Below are 13,280 nucleotides of genomic sequence, written 5' to 3'. Positions count from 1 at the left end.
TTTACAGAAGAAAAATTATGAAATTTTTACATAGTATTAAATTTTACAGGAAAAACATTTCCGAATTCTGTTTGCAATTTCACCAACTTTACGTGTGTTATTACACTTAAAAATTTTATGAGATTACACCAAAGATACCATGCTTCAAATAAAATAACAATTTGAGAAAGAAATCGGTTCACAGGATGGAGAATTATCCTCGAAAAACTAACATACGTGCATTGCATCGCGCAAATTAGTTAGAAAATTTGACAATATTTATTTATTTAAAACTTTATTGCACATAAAAAGGAGTACAACAGGCGCACTTAATGCCACTAGTGCCTAGGCATTCTATACCAGTCAACCATAAGGCAAAACAGAAAAGCTTCAAGGTGGGTGTAGTAAGAAATAAACAAAAATTTAGGAGTTCCCTCAATTTCTCGTGAATTCCATCATCAGATCAGAACATTCAGAACCAAAAATATTATGGGACCACCTTGGAGGTAACTCCTTTCAAACAAAAAAAGAATTGCTGAAAATCGGAGCACGGGTATCGGCGAGTAATCGATGAACATATTTACATTAAAAAAATCATCATCATTATCATCAAAAAATCATCATCATCATATCCACTTCATCAAGTTCATGATGTTTGAGAGAAAATGCTTGGTTTGCTTAAGAAAACACCCAAATCACCATACCTTTGCCTTTAAAAAATGAGGAGTTCCCTCAATTCCAAATGGATCCCATCATCAGATCAGAACTTAATTAAAATGGGACCAACTTGGAGGTAACTCCTTTCAAACAAAAAAGAATTACTGAAATCGGACCACAGGTGTCGGAGTAATCGGTGAACGTACATAAAAAAAAAAGAATAGCCACAACCGAATACAGAACCTCCTCCTTCTATGAAATTTAAGTCGGTTAAAAAGTACGGAACCCTCGGTGGGCGGTTTCGACTCGCACTTGTCTGGTTTTTAGGGTTCCGTAGCCAAATGGCATAAAACGGAACCCTTATAGTTTCGCCATGTCCGTCTGTCTGTCTGTCTGTCTGTCTGTCTGTCTGTCTGTCTGTCTGTCTGTCTGTCTGTCCGAGGCTTTGCTCCGTGGTCGTTAGTGCTAGAAAGCTGAAATTTGGCATGAATATATAAATCAATAAAGCCGAAAAAGTCGTACAATAAAATCTAAAAATTTAATTTTTTTTAGGGTACCTCCCCTACACGTAAAGTGGGGGTGAATTTTTTTTTCGCTTCAACCCTAGAGTGTGGGGTATCGCTGGAAAGGTCTTTCAAAACTAATAGGGGTTTTCAAGAAATATTTTTTTATAAAGTGAATATATTCGGAGATAATCGCTTCGAAAGAAAAAAAATATGTGTCCCCCCCCCCTCTAACTTTTGAACCATAGGTCCAAAAAATATGAAAAAAATCGTGAAAGTAAAGCTTAAGAAATACATTAAATGAAAACTATAGCGGACATGATCAGTTTAGCTGTTTTTGAGTTACCGCAAAAAGTTTTCCCTTTATAGTAAAAAGACTTACTTTAATTAGGTACTGATTATGCAAATTTGCCTATTTGTTTAACTCGGGTGAAAGGTACCGTTTCATCCCTTGGTTAACAATTTACTATACTTTAAGCTCCAGTTTAGCTTATTGTGACGGAAGAGTAACTACGGAACCCTACACTGAGCGTGGCCCGACATGCTCTTGGCCCGTTATTATCATTTGCGGGCGCCATTTTCAAAATTTATGTAGCTAATCACTCCCACAATTCTGACGAATTCAACCACACCTCATGTCATGTCAAAAACTGTCCAGCCGTTTGGGCTTGCCAAATAAATGGACATATATATGTATAATAAAAAAAAGCGATTAAAAATCCTTTTGTTTTTTTACAATGTGTATATATAGTAACTACCCCCACCATTTTTGCGCTTCCAAAACTGCCCAGCCGTTTGGGCTTGCCAAATAAATGGACATATATATGTATAATAAAAAATAATCAGACAGACAGACGGACATGACGAATCTATAAGAGTTCCGTTTTTTGCCATTTGGCTACGGAACCCTAAAAACGATTAAAAATCCTTTTGTTTTTTTACAATGTGTATATATAGTAACTACCCTCACCATTTTTGCGCTTGTCATCTCATATACCTATTTGTGTTCAGGACATTATACTGAATGCATTAATACCATACTTACCGATAAATCCGAGACGACATAAGTAACCTAAAACCTGGGGGCCTACCGCGAAAATCGAAATTCGCAAATTGCGGGGATCTTTCTCTTTTACTCTCACTAAGACGTAATTAGAGTGACAGAGAAAAATGCCCGCAATTGACGAACCTCGATTTTCGCGGTTATACCCCTGTTCGTTCGGCCGCCCTACTATATATGAATATTTTATCAGAAGAAGCTTTAATATTTCGACGATACTGCCACTATGTAGTCCTAGAATGTTTAATGAAATAATACAATATAATGACGAAATTGGATGTGAATTAAAGATAAGTCAATACATAGGGCATATTTAATTTTAATTATTATACAATTAGGTGCCGTAAATTGATCTTTTTTCTTTATTATCTTTTCAATTACCTATCCTTTCAATAAAAAAAATAATTTCGCCAAGAAGACGGCTGTGCTTTGTAGGTATGTAATTATTTAAACAGGCATTGTAGATATAATGCCACTCTAAATTGAATATTTCATAGATTCGCAGTTGCTATAAGTATTAGGCACTCGATTAGAAATATGTAAGTAATGTCAAAGACGCAATAAAATTTGGTGAATCCAATAAAGGACATCACATTTCAACACGTGGAGTTGAGGCTAGCCCGATATTAGGTTCATGGCGGATATAAAAATTCCCACTAACATTTCAGAGTCATAAAGTGAATTTATTACCACTAATTTTATTACTCGTCTTTTAGTAAAGATAAGTAGGTACTCGTCGTTTACATTTGACTGTATTGTCATTTCTCGAAAATAAACGTAAGTAGATCACGCGTATTTTAACTGAAGCGTATATATGGACAATTCGCGCGATTTCTACTTATGTTAGGTAGAGTCAACCAATCTTATCATCTTATAGTATTTTTCAAACTAGATGGGTAGGGTGACATCTTTATATAGGTAATTTGCTAAATTGTATTCTTTCAAATGGCACCTGTCGGTGTGTACCCATCGGGTTTCAAAAATACTATTTTAAAATGCACGTCCCTTGGCCATGTTTTTAAACTAGTTCATCTTTAAGAATTTCAAAAGGTTCTCAACGCGTTTTTTTTAAATGTATGCTCTTCCATTCCATATCCGTAACTCCGTCATTTCTGGACCAATTTTGAAAATTCTTTCTTAATCAATAAATAGGTTCTCCCCATTATTGTCAAAACTCAGTTCTGATGATGAGATCCATGAGGAATCAAGGGTACTCTTCAAATCTTTAAGGCATCCGTATAGTGATTATTGTGTTTTTATCAACAAATCAAGCATTTGCATTAAAAAATGTGTCATTAGAAATGAGACTTCTGAAGATAATCAGAAGTCAGAACGGAATTCCTTAACGACGCATAGTTCACGTTTGGCGACGTGTCATCTTAGTTATGTTTGTTAAGCACTTAAGCAAGTTAGGTTTTTAAGCCACATTTTTGTCAAACTTGAGTTCTGATGATGGGACTCATGAGGGATCGAGAGAACTCCTCAAATCTTAAAGGCATACGTATAGTGGTTTTTGTATTTTCATCAGCAAATCAAGCATTTACATTAAAAATATTTGACGAAGTGGAACTTTTGATGATGATTAGAACGGAACGCTTCAACGACACATAGTTCACGTTTGGCGTTTTGTGGTGTTCGTTATGTTTGCTAAGCAAGTTACATCAAGATTTTGACTTCAATTTGGACCTGGACCTGGACCTGGACCTGGACCTGGACCTGGACCTGGACCTGGACCTGGACCTGAACCTGGAACTGAAACTGGACCGGGACTTATTTAGAAACCAAGTATTCGGTGATTATAGTGCTATTACCTATTAGGTGAAATGGAACAGTTAAGGAAGACTAGAATCACTTGAAAGTAGAATAGAACTCCTCTATTATTTTTCTCATGCTTATTTTGAGTCCCGTGCAAGCAAGCGAAAAATTCTATAATACCTACAACCGTAGCTTACTGGTTTAGTGAAAATACACATTTTTGCAGACCACCAGACTGTAGTCTTCTGTCAAAATCTCGGCAGACCTCCAAACGAAGTGTTTGGGCCACGGAATTCCGCGGAAACCGTTGATCATTTTAATTCCAGGGCGTGAATGCCCCTTTTTTTTTTTTGACGGAGTGGGAATGCATTTACGCACGGTGTGTGGGACTCGCCACTCCTTTCCCCTCTCCTGGCAAGAGGGGGGGAGAATTTAGCCCTACCCACTAAACCCACTCCGGCGTTTCACCCTCTTTGCCGTTCGTGAGGGCGCACTGGGATCGATGATGACACTCACCACGGCGCCCTCCGGCAGCCCCGGCTTAACGTCAGGGCACCCTCACAATGGAGGGGGGGGGATCAGAAACGCGTGATCCCCCGCCCCCCGACGACGTCTATGCAATGCGGGTCCAGTGCCCGCTGGCCCTAGGGCTCGTGGCGAGCATGCGCTCTCTGCCTTTGGCCCTGCCGCCTGCGACGGAGAGGAATCCCGTCAGCAGACGTTTCTCTCTCCCTCTCCGCCTTCTCCTTCTGCGACATGACTTTTTCGCAGAAGGAGGCCACCGCTTCCCAATTCCTCTCGCTACCCAGCATCGCCGCTATTATGCTGTGTAGCGAGAGGTCTACAACCCCCGTCGCCGCCCTAAGGGCCACTCTTTCCACGGCCCAGCGGTTGCACTCCTCTAGAGTGTGCTGGGCCGTGTCGTCCATCGCACCACATTCATGGCACTGGGGCCCCGGCTCCCTCTGTATTTTGTGCAGGTAGTGCCCGAAAAAACCGTGTCCGGACACCACCTGCGTTACCCTAAATGTGAGGGCCCCCTTTCTTCTCACCAACCACTCGTCCATTACTGGGAGGATAGCCCCTATGGTTCAGGTTCCATAACGGCTATCCTCCAAGGCATCTCTCCACCTTTGCTTCAGGCGCTCCGCGGCTGCTCGGGCCAACCTCTCTGCCTCCTCCGCATCTGTGGGCTCCCCGCGCCTCCTGGCCTCCACCCTCGCCCAGTATCTTTCAGCCAGCACCCCTGCGTCTAGTTCCCACGCCGGGGTGCCGGCAAGGAGGCATGTCGCTGCGTGGGAGGTGGTGCGGTAGGCCCTCACTATCCTCTGGGCCACGAACCTCTGCGGCCGACGGAGCAGTGCCTTCGCGCGTCTCGTCAGCCGTCCGGCCCAAATTGGCGCTCCGTAGAGCACCATGCTCCGGACTACCCCCGCATAGAGCTGCCTACATGGGGCATTCGGTCCCGCCAGATTAAGCAACAGGCGGCCCAGAGCCGAGGCAGCACCCACGAGACGAGGAGCCAGCCTCGCAAAGTGCTCCTCAAAATTCCACTTTCTGTCCAGGACAAGGCCCAAGTACTTGATGTGGGCGTTGACCTGGACAGATTCACCCCCAACCCTCACTGCGGTGCCCTCCGGCAGCTGCCCCCACCCCCTTGTTCGCCCGAGGACCATGATGGCCTCGGTCTTCGGCAGGGCGACCCGAAGCCCCAGGAGTCCTATGCGCTGCACTGTAAGGACGTGTGCCCCTGCAGACGGTGAGCGGTGCGATGGATGAAAACAGGCGATCCGTGTCTCCTCTGGCGCCGCCCTTGCCCGTGCCAATAATATTGAATGATTTGGGAGCGAATGTGTCCCAACACATTTTCGAGTCCTTCAACCAAACCAAAGTTTATTGTAGTAAGTATACATAGATAGAAGTTCTATCTACTGAATTGTAGTCTATATTTTTGATCGTTGCCTTATTTACCTGTAGAGAGGGCCAATAGACAGACTCTCTCCAGGCTCTCCTAATTAAATAAATTAATGAATATGAGTTGAATTTTATTGCTAATATCGACTCCATAGCTCGCTATTAGTCATACCGTGCGATAAAAACTCCGATGCCTACTTATAGTAGTAACTGACATTTGAAACTCTGTAGGTTTCTACCAAGTTGCGTTCAAGCTTGCTATAACGCCATCTGTTAGACCATTGTATGTAACACTTGACAGTGACAGAGGAGACGCCGCATATCGATATTCTCTCTTCATAAGTATCCGGAAGTTGTTTGATGATGCCGAGTTCCTCCGGATATGATTATTTGTCCTTCACAGTCCTTCAGCGCCATAACTCGAATTTTTTCATAGCACCACATCGCGACAGCGATTCTTAGTAGATTTTTCTAACAAATTTTATCCATATTGTGGATGCGTCATCAGTCAGTTCAATAATCTATCAAGTGGCAGTCTGGACGACTGTAATCTAGACGTGTTGGCAAGCTATGTTAGTTTGTATACTTATATGCTGTATATCATGTACGATTCCTGATCCCATTTTGTAAATAACGTTCTAAAATAATATTTCTCGCAATTTGTGTCTAGGCTGACTCAGTTAAATCTAGTTTTATTTGCAAGTTATTTCGGGTGTGGTTCGGAACTTTGAAAGAGTTTAGAACCAGCAATAAAGTTAAAATACCTGGATAATTTTCTAGCACCATCATAGGTTTTCAATGAAATCCTGTTTCTATTAATCCTATGTCAAAATTATAAAAGGTTCCGCGGATTAATAAAAAAATACGAATAAAAGTGTAGTCAGATAAACTTCTGAGAACTTAGTTAATTAATTTGCGATATTTTTCGATACATGATATGAAATTAATTACCCTGGTAACTGCTAATCTTGTATCATTAAAGCATAATCTAAGTGTTCTTATATATCATAAAATAATACTTTAGTAAAGATTCCCACAAGTTGAAAACTTCCATTTCAAAGAACAGCTGTATTTTAATGAATTCCAGTCGTCTATTCAACATGTTTACCACTCTAAGATAATTAATCAAAACAACAATCAAAGTTCCTAAAGTCTTAATTCAAAAATAACCTCTACTACTCCGAAGATACGGTCCATTGGCACCACAATGCGTGCAGGGTATCGATAGATAGATATAGAGCTAGATATTATTGGAGTGGGCTACTTTCGTAACATTTCCCAACACCCGTCGACAGATATATCGTATTGTAATACAAAAATACGCCGGCAGTTCAAGGCCACCGGGACAACTTTGTTCATAGATCCCACCTGTATGTGCAGACTTATCTCTATGGGCTTTTATATGCACTTTTATCTCAAAAGCGTGTATTGTCCTTGGTAGTTTTGATCTAGAGTAGGAGGCAGGAGTCACCAAACAACACCTGTGCATGGTATTCGGCCCACGAAAAGAGTTCAAAATACATACGATCTGGTTCGCGAAAAGGAAGCGCATGCTTAACCGTGGCTTACAGGGCAATGAGTTTTGAATCTGAAATCTCCTGATCTAGTCGGGTAAAGGTCTATCATTGCAATCGCTTTTAGGCCTGATCCTAAAGACCTGTTCCTAAAGTCCTTTTACAAACTAATAGTCAACATTACTATTACAATTGGCCGCTAGACCAGGGTCGCCTGCCCTGGCAGTAAACGTGTGGCTAGTAAACATAGTACGAAGCCACAACTGCCAATTATTCCCTTAATGGTCCATCTAATTCGATAATTAATCAAACACAATGGCATTTGAGTACCGGGAACAAGTAACAATGTATTCTAATATTTGGAGTGATGATGGTTGAAGACAGCTATCTGGGATCAAGGTCTTGACTGCAGCGATTCGACAGTCCATCACCGCTTTAAATATGTGGTCAACATCTAAAAACAACTTCTTTCTTGGTGGTTTTTGGTCAAATAAAGGAACTAAAGGAGCGAGCGAAAAGCGATTAAGCGTTTCAGAAATCATATCCAATAAGAGACTGGACGGAACAAAACTCACTTTGAACTTTACCAGCAGCTCTGTACCAGATAGGTATCATTGAAACGCTTGAGGATGTATATTATTGTATATGCACTAGGATATCAACTACAGCTGCATCCACAGCTACCTATTTGTACGTAAATAGTGCAACATATGTGTTTTACTTAAATTTGGAGTGGTAAATGAGAGAGGATTGAGAGATTTGTATGATGATTAGTAAGTATTTGAAGGATTTAAAAGTTTCAACAATACACTTAGGTAACTAAAGATTAAGACCTAATCTCATTGCAATATATCAACGTTGTTACTCGCACTTGGTTGTTTCAAACTTAACGGCATATGGCTATAACTTTAAACCTCGCAAGTTGTGTTGCCAGTATAAAAACTTAAACTTACTTATAAAAATTGTATTATTTAATTTTTATAATGTCCAAACTGACTTCGTTTAATGCAGTTTTACTAAAACACACAAGCTAGAACTAAAACAGTACAAAAATAATAAAAACAGAAACTAATCTGAACTTTTGTCATCACTTCTTACGACACTGAAACATCGTTAAACTTACAAAAACAAAAAAATTAAGACCGAAAAACATTTTTTTATCTCACTCACCATAAAGAAATCGAACCACAAACGTAACCCTGTTGTCCCACGAGTACGCCATTATGGCAACACAGACGGGCGGCGGGCGCGGCGGTCGCGAGGCAACTGGCCGCGCCGCTGCACTGCGCGTTTACCAACCGACTACCAATGCTGGGCAGTTGTTCCCATCGCTTTATAACGTGCTTGTTGTCTCTGACCTGCCAGTATAAAGTATGATCCCTCAAAAATGCTTTCGTAAGTCTGTTCGACTGTTCTCCTCTACAAGTTACATTTCTCAATCGATTCTCATAGAGTCTGTTTGGAAAGAGAAGAGTTGTGGAATGTATTAGGCCCCATACATTCCACGACTCTTCTCTTTCCGCACAGGGCGGCTACCGGGAAAATCGAAATTCGTCAATGGGGTTGGCCGGTCGAAGTATTAAACAGATGGCGCCATCATATGCCCTGTCAATCCCTAGAATTGTATCAAATTCTTGTTTTTTTTTGGAATTTTGTGACCTGGATTCCAGTACTTTAAGCCAAATCTCATAGAACAAAACTAGAGACAGGGGCAAGCTATGATGGCGCCATCTATGCAAACCTTTGACAGTTGCCAACCCCATTGCGGGCATTTTTCTCTGTCACTCTAATTACGTCTTAGTGAGAGTAAAAGAGAAAGATCCCCGCAATTTGCGAATTTCGGTTTTCGCGGTAGGCCCCCTGGGCTATAACCGCGAAAATCGAAGTGTGACTCTAATTTTACTCAGGGAGGGTAAAGGGAAAGATCCCCGCAGCTTGCGAATTTCAGTTTTCGCGGTAGGCCTCCAGACTCTAATTTTTTTGTGAGCAGGTTCGATAAATATATAAAGTTGAAAATTGATTGAATGTCGTTTCAGTTGTTAGTTTTTTTAATGGTGCAGCTATGGGGTTTGCGAGATCTACAGCTCACAGAGCACCTAGTTGTTTAAAATCTCATCATCCGCATATAATAGTAACCAACCCATCACTCCCTTGGTAGGGGAGTGTCTTCCAGCTCTCTCTAATTTGCACCATCTCTGTGACTTTTCGATACTAGGTATACGACCTCCAGATTTACCTGGGATCACATGATCTGGGTTTTACTCAGACGTTTAGAGTCAGATCAGGAGGCCTATCGCGAACCACGTTCGACGTGTTGCCTCTGTTGCACTTGTAAATTCGTACGAGTACGTAAGCGTGATAGGGAAGTAACACGTCGAACGTGGTTAGCGGTAGGCCCTCTGATCAAGCTGCAGCAATTTTGATAGCTCAGACAAGTGTTATTTTAAACGTCAAATTTCTATAAAATTATTACGATTACTTTACACTTGCACAGGCTGGACTATCAAAATCACTGCCAACTTAGCTTGGTCTGACTCTAGTAGTGAAGTATCAAATATATTTATCATGTTTATTTTCAATTGTTGAGGATAGCCACCAGGTATGGTATACGGCCATAATCCATATCGAACTGCTGTGTCATTACTGCTTCAGACTCTGAAGCAGTAATGACTCAGAGTAGAATGGTCTGACTGAAGTTTAGAGTCAGACCATTCTACTCTGAGTTTGCTTCCCATCCATTTGGTCTTAAATCTTCTCCAACCCATTCTTCCAACACCAATTACTTAATTTTTTCACTAATCTGATCATGACATATTGAGAAGAAAACTGTAAAGTTTTTTTACTAATAACTACCAAAGTCTTTACACAGACATAGGCATGACACAGTATAGTAAGTAGGTCTATTATAGACCTTGCAAGAAATCACATGCTATTTTGATACATTGCCATTGTGCCCCGTGCGTATATGGGCATCTAAATAGGTGCAACATTTTTAATCGATCGATCATATGCCGCAATGTGTCAGAAATCGTATGCGATTTGTTGCAAGGTCTATAGAGCCCTTTACGAATCTTAAAGACACGGTTATACCGGTGCAGCCAAAATTAAAGGCGACGCGAATTTCATCGCCACGTCATGCATTTTAAAATATATTTACGTATCGATGGGCTAAAGCTTTCGTTTGGCAGTGACCTGAGGGTTTATTCTGATGAAGACTGGCTTCCCGAAGACCAGTGCCGCTTACAACTTTGAAGAGTCAAACTGTATCTTTCCTGACCTGATAGGGCTGCGCACGATTCTGGAATTGGAATTCCCATACTACGTAGACAGCTTCGTAAGTAGGGTAGGGCGTAGGTAAGATGTCCATTATGACAAAATAAAAATTCGTTTATAATTGCGATCTGGTAGAAGCAAGGTAATGTCCATAGGTACATATTCGTGCATTATGTTTACGTGTTTAACGTTAGCGTTGTAATGTTGACGTAGGTAGCGTGAGGACTGATGTGGAAAAAGAATCTACCATATACGTTGTCAATACTGATTCAGAATAAGACTCCTGGCGTGATCGCTTCACTGGTCGCGAGGCCGTAATGCATTTGCTAATACAAAGCTCCGATTGCGTCGTCATATCTTACAAATAACACTGATTCACTCGCGTGGCACATTAACTAAAACAAATGAGTCAAATAACTCGAATATCAATTGCAAAATGTCAAAAGTACTTATCTAACCTTTTTGACTCACAAATACTCCTAAACTTTCAAAACTATTTTGAAAGGTTAGGTAGTTTGCGCGGTTTTTAAATGTTGTTATATTACACTTTATTAATTAATTTGGATCGTAATAAACTATAATTGTAAATAATTTAGCTCAGTTGAACCTGTCCAAGCCTCTTCCTGTTCGTTTTGTCGATAGCCAAATGCTGAGGGCATCGGTATCTCTCGTGTATAATTAAACGGATTAAACATTAACGTTTTACTCCACCAACTAATCCATCCTAGTGGTTCAAAAAATGTGATTAAATTAAATTAAATTCCTATGCATATAGAATATATGAATGTATGTACTTATTTTCCTAACATGACTAAGTGGGACTTTGGGTGTTTTGGTCCAAAACGAGTCCAAGTGGTGTTAGAAAAGTTTAGTGTTTGATTTTTCATAACAAAATGATTTTATTTCTTATTTTATTTATTGACTTTAAGTGATTTTTTAAACCATTTATTATTATTTGTTGTGAATTTCTTCCAATAAAATTTTGATCGTAATAATAATCCCACAGTAACAACGAAACACTATATGACATTTAGGCTATGTCAAATGTCAATGTCAGTCAAATAATTAGTAAACATCAATACATGATTAACAGTTTTTTCCACAGTTATTACAAAAAATACCTGGTTAACAATGATATTTTATAGAAAAAGAACACTGTATTTTATAGTACTAATTATATTAGGTAAGTGTTTTCACGCATGTATCCTGATTATGGCATCTAGGATCCGGTAGCCAACTAACTTCACTTTTGTTAAACTTAACAGGTTCAGTGACTTTTACAACGCAAATTGATGTGGAGGAGGAAGCAGAGGTAACTAAAGATCCAGATTTCGAAGAATTTGAACCCGACGTACCGAATGTCGACGAATCTGAATCACTTTTGTCGAACGTCGTTTCTGATGTCGACAAAACACTAATCAACATTTACAACCATGTTACATCTGCTAATGTGACCGCGGAGAACAAAACACAGATAGCCAACGAGACGAGGAAGCTTGTAAAATGCAAAGAGATAACATATGATGAGCAAAACCCAGAAATTGAACCTATAGTTGAAATTATAAATGGTAGCAGTTTATCCAAGCTTTTGCAAGTCAAACCTGACATTACCAGTCGTGATATTGAAGCAGATTGCGTTTTAGTCCTATTCTATGCCAGAGCTTGTCCATTTAGTGCCCATGCTGCACCACATTTCAATGCATTAGCTCGGTCATATCCGAATGTGAAAATGGTAGCATTAGATGCATTACGATATCATGGAATCAATGCACAATATGGTATTGTTGGTGTTCCTACTCTGAAGATGTTCCACAATGGCCGACCAGTTGGAAAATTCAATGGGACTGAGTATAACATTCACTCTTTCAGTAAATTTGTTCATGCAATCACAGGACAGCATCCGCAAGTCCTTTTGGTCACATCTAAAGACTTTCAAGGACCTGTTTCGAGTGTAGTTGAGAAGGAGACTGATTATTTCCTAGTCCTGTCATGGTTGTTTATCATAATATGTTCAGTGTATTACTTCATGCAGTCAAAATGGTGGCGTATGATTGTGGAGATGGTACAAAATAACTGGCGGGAATCGGAGGCTCAACATGAGCATAATGATTAATTTATGTTTAAGTGGAATAAATGTTGTTTTTTTTTTAATGGTGATTATGTTTTTTCATTTGTTATAAAATTCCTGAATAATTTGTTGCTTTTCATGAGGGTGAGAAAGAGAGAAATTCAGTGGTATTGCCAATTTTGTTCCTGCTGTTGAAGTTCATTACTATGTTGTCCGACAACCGGTTTGGCCTAGTGGGTAGTGACCCTGTCTATGAAGCTGATGGTCCTGGGTTCAAATCCTGGTAAGGGCATTTATTCAAGTGATGAGCATGGATATTTATTCCCGAGTCATGGGTGTTTTCTATGCATTTATATATTATATATATTGTTGTCTAAGTACCCTCAACACAAGCCTTATTGAGCTTACTGTGGGACTTAGTCAATTTGTGTAATAATGTCCTATAATATTTATTATGTTTTAATACTAGTATGTTGCTTCCTCCTCAAACAAAGCATCAATTATATTCAAATCTATCCTAAGTACAAATAACCAATTCTTCATTCATCCAGATGGGT

The 13,280-nt window shown here is 40.0% G+C and overlaps 2 protein-coding genes across 3 annotated transcripts in view; one reads left to right on the top strand and one right to left on the bottom strand.

The window, feature by feature from the left end:
* The window catches only part of LOC133526254 (sarcoplasmic calcium-binding protein, alpha chain), a 28,217-nt gene extending 19,526 nt beyond the window's left edge, over positions 1–8,691 (bottom strand). For both annotated transcript variants that reach the window (XM_061862795.1, XM_061862796.1), the window contains exon 1: positions 8,553–8,691. In XM_061862795.1, the coding sequence (XP_061718779.1) occupies positions 8,553–8,604 (52 nt within the window). In that variant the 5' untranslated portion in view covers positions 8,605–8,691. The remainder of the gene's footprint in view (positions 1–8,552) is intronic.
* Positions 8,692–11,384: 2,693 nt separating this feature from the next.
* LOC133526734 (thioredoxin domain-containing protein 15) lies at positions 11,385–12,812 on the top strand. The gene is made up of 2 exons (XM_061863461.1): positions 11,385–11,838; positions 11,921–12,812. Exons 1-2 carry the CDS (start codon positions 11,787–11,789, stop codon positions 12,766–12,768), a joined length of 900 nt encoding a protein of 299 aa, XP_061719445.1. The 5' UTR covers positions 11,385–11,786; the 3' UTR covers positions 12,769–12,812.
* Positions 12,813–13,280: the final 468 nt, after the last annotated feature.

Source organism: Cydia pomonella, chromosome 16 (assembly GCF_033807575.1).
Source record: "Cydia pomonella isolate Wapato2018A chromosome 16, ilCydPomo1, whole genome shotgun sequence".
Classification (NCBI taxonomy): Eukaryota; Metazoa; Arthropoda; class Insecta; order Lepidoptera; family Tortricidae; genus Cydia; species Cydia pomonella.
This window is presented reverse-complemented; position numbering and strand designations above follow the sequence as displayed.

Coding starts and splice junctions, on each gene's coding strand:
- LOC133526734 (XM_061863461.1), top strand. CDS start 11,787: ATGATATTTTATAGAAAAAGAACACTGTATTTTATAGTACTAATTATA. Junction 11,839..11,920: donor TATAGTACTAATTATATTAG/GTAAGTGTTTTC, acceptor TAAACTTAACAG/GTTCAGTGACTTTTACAACG.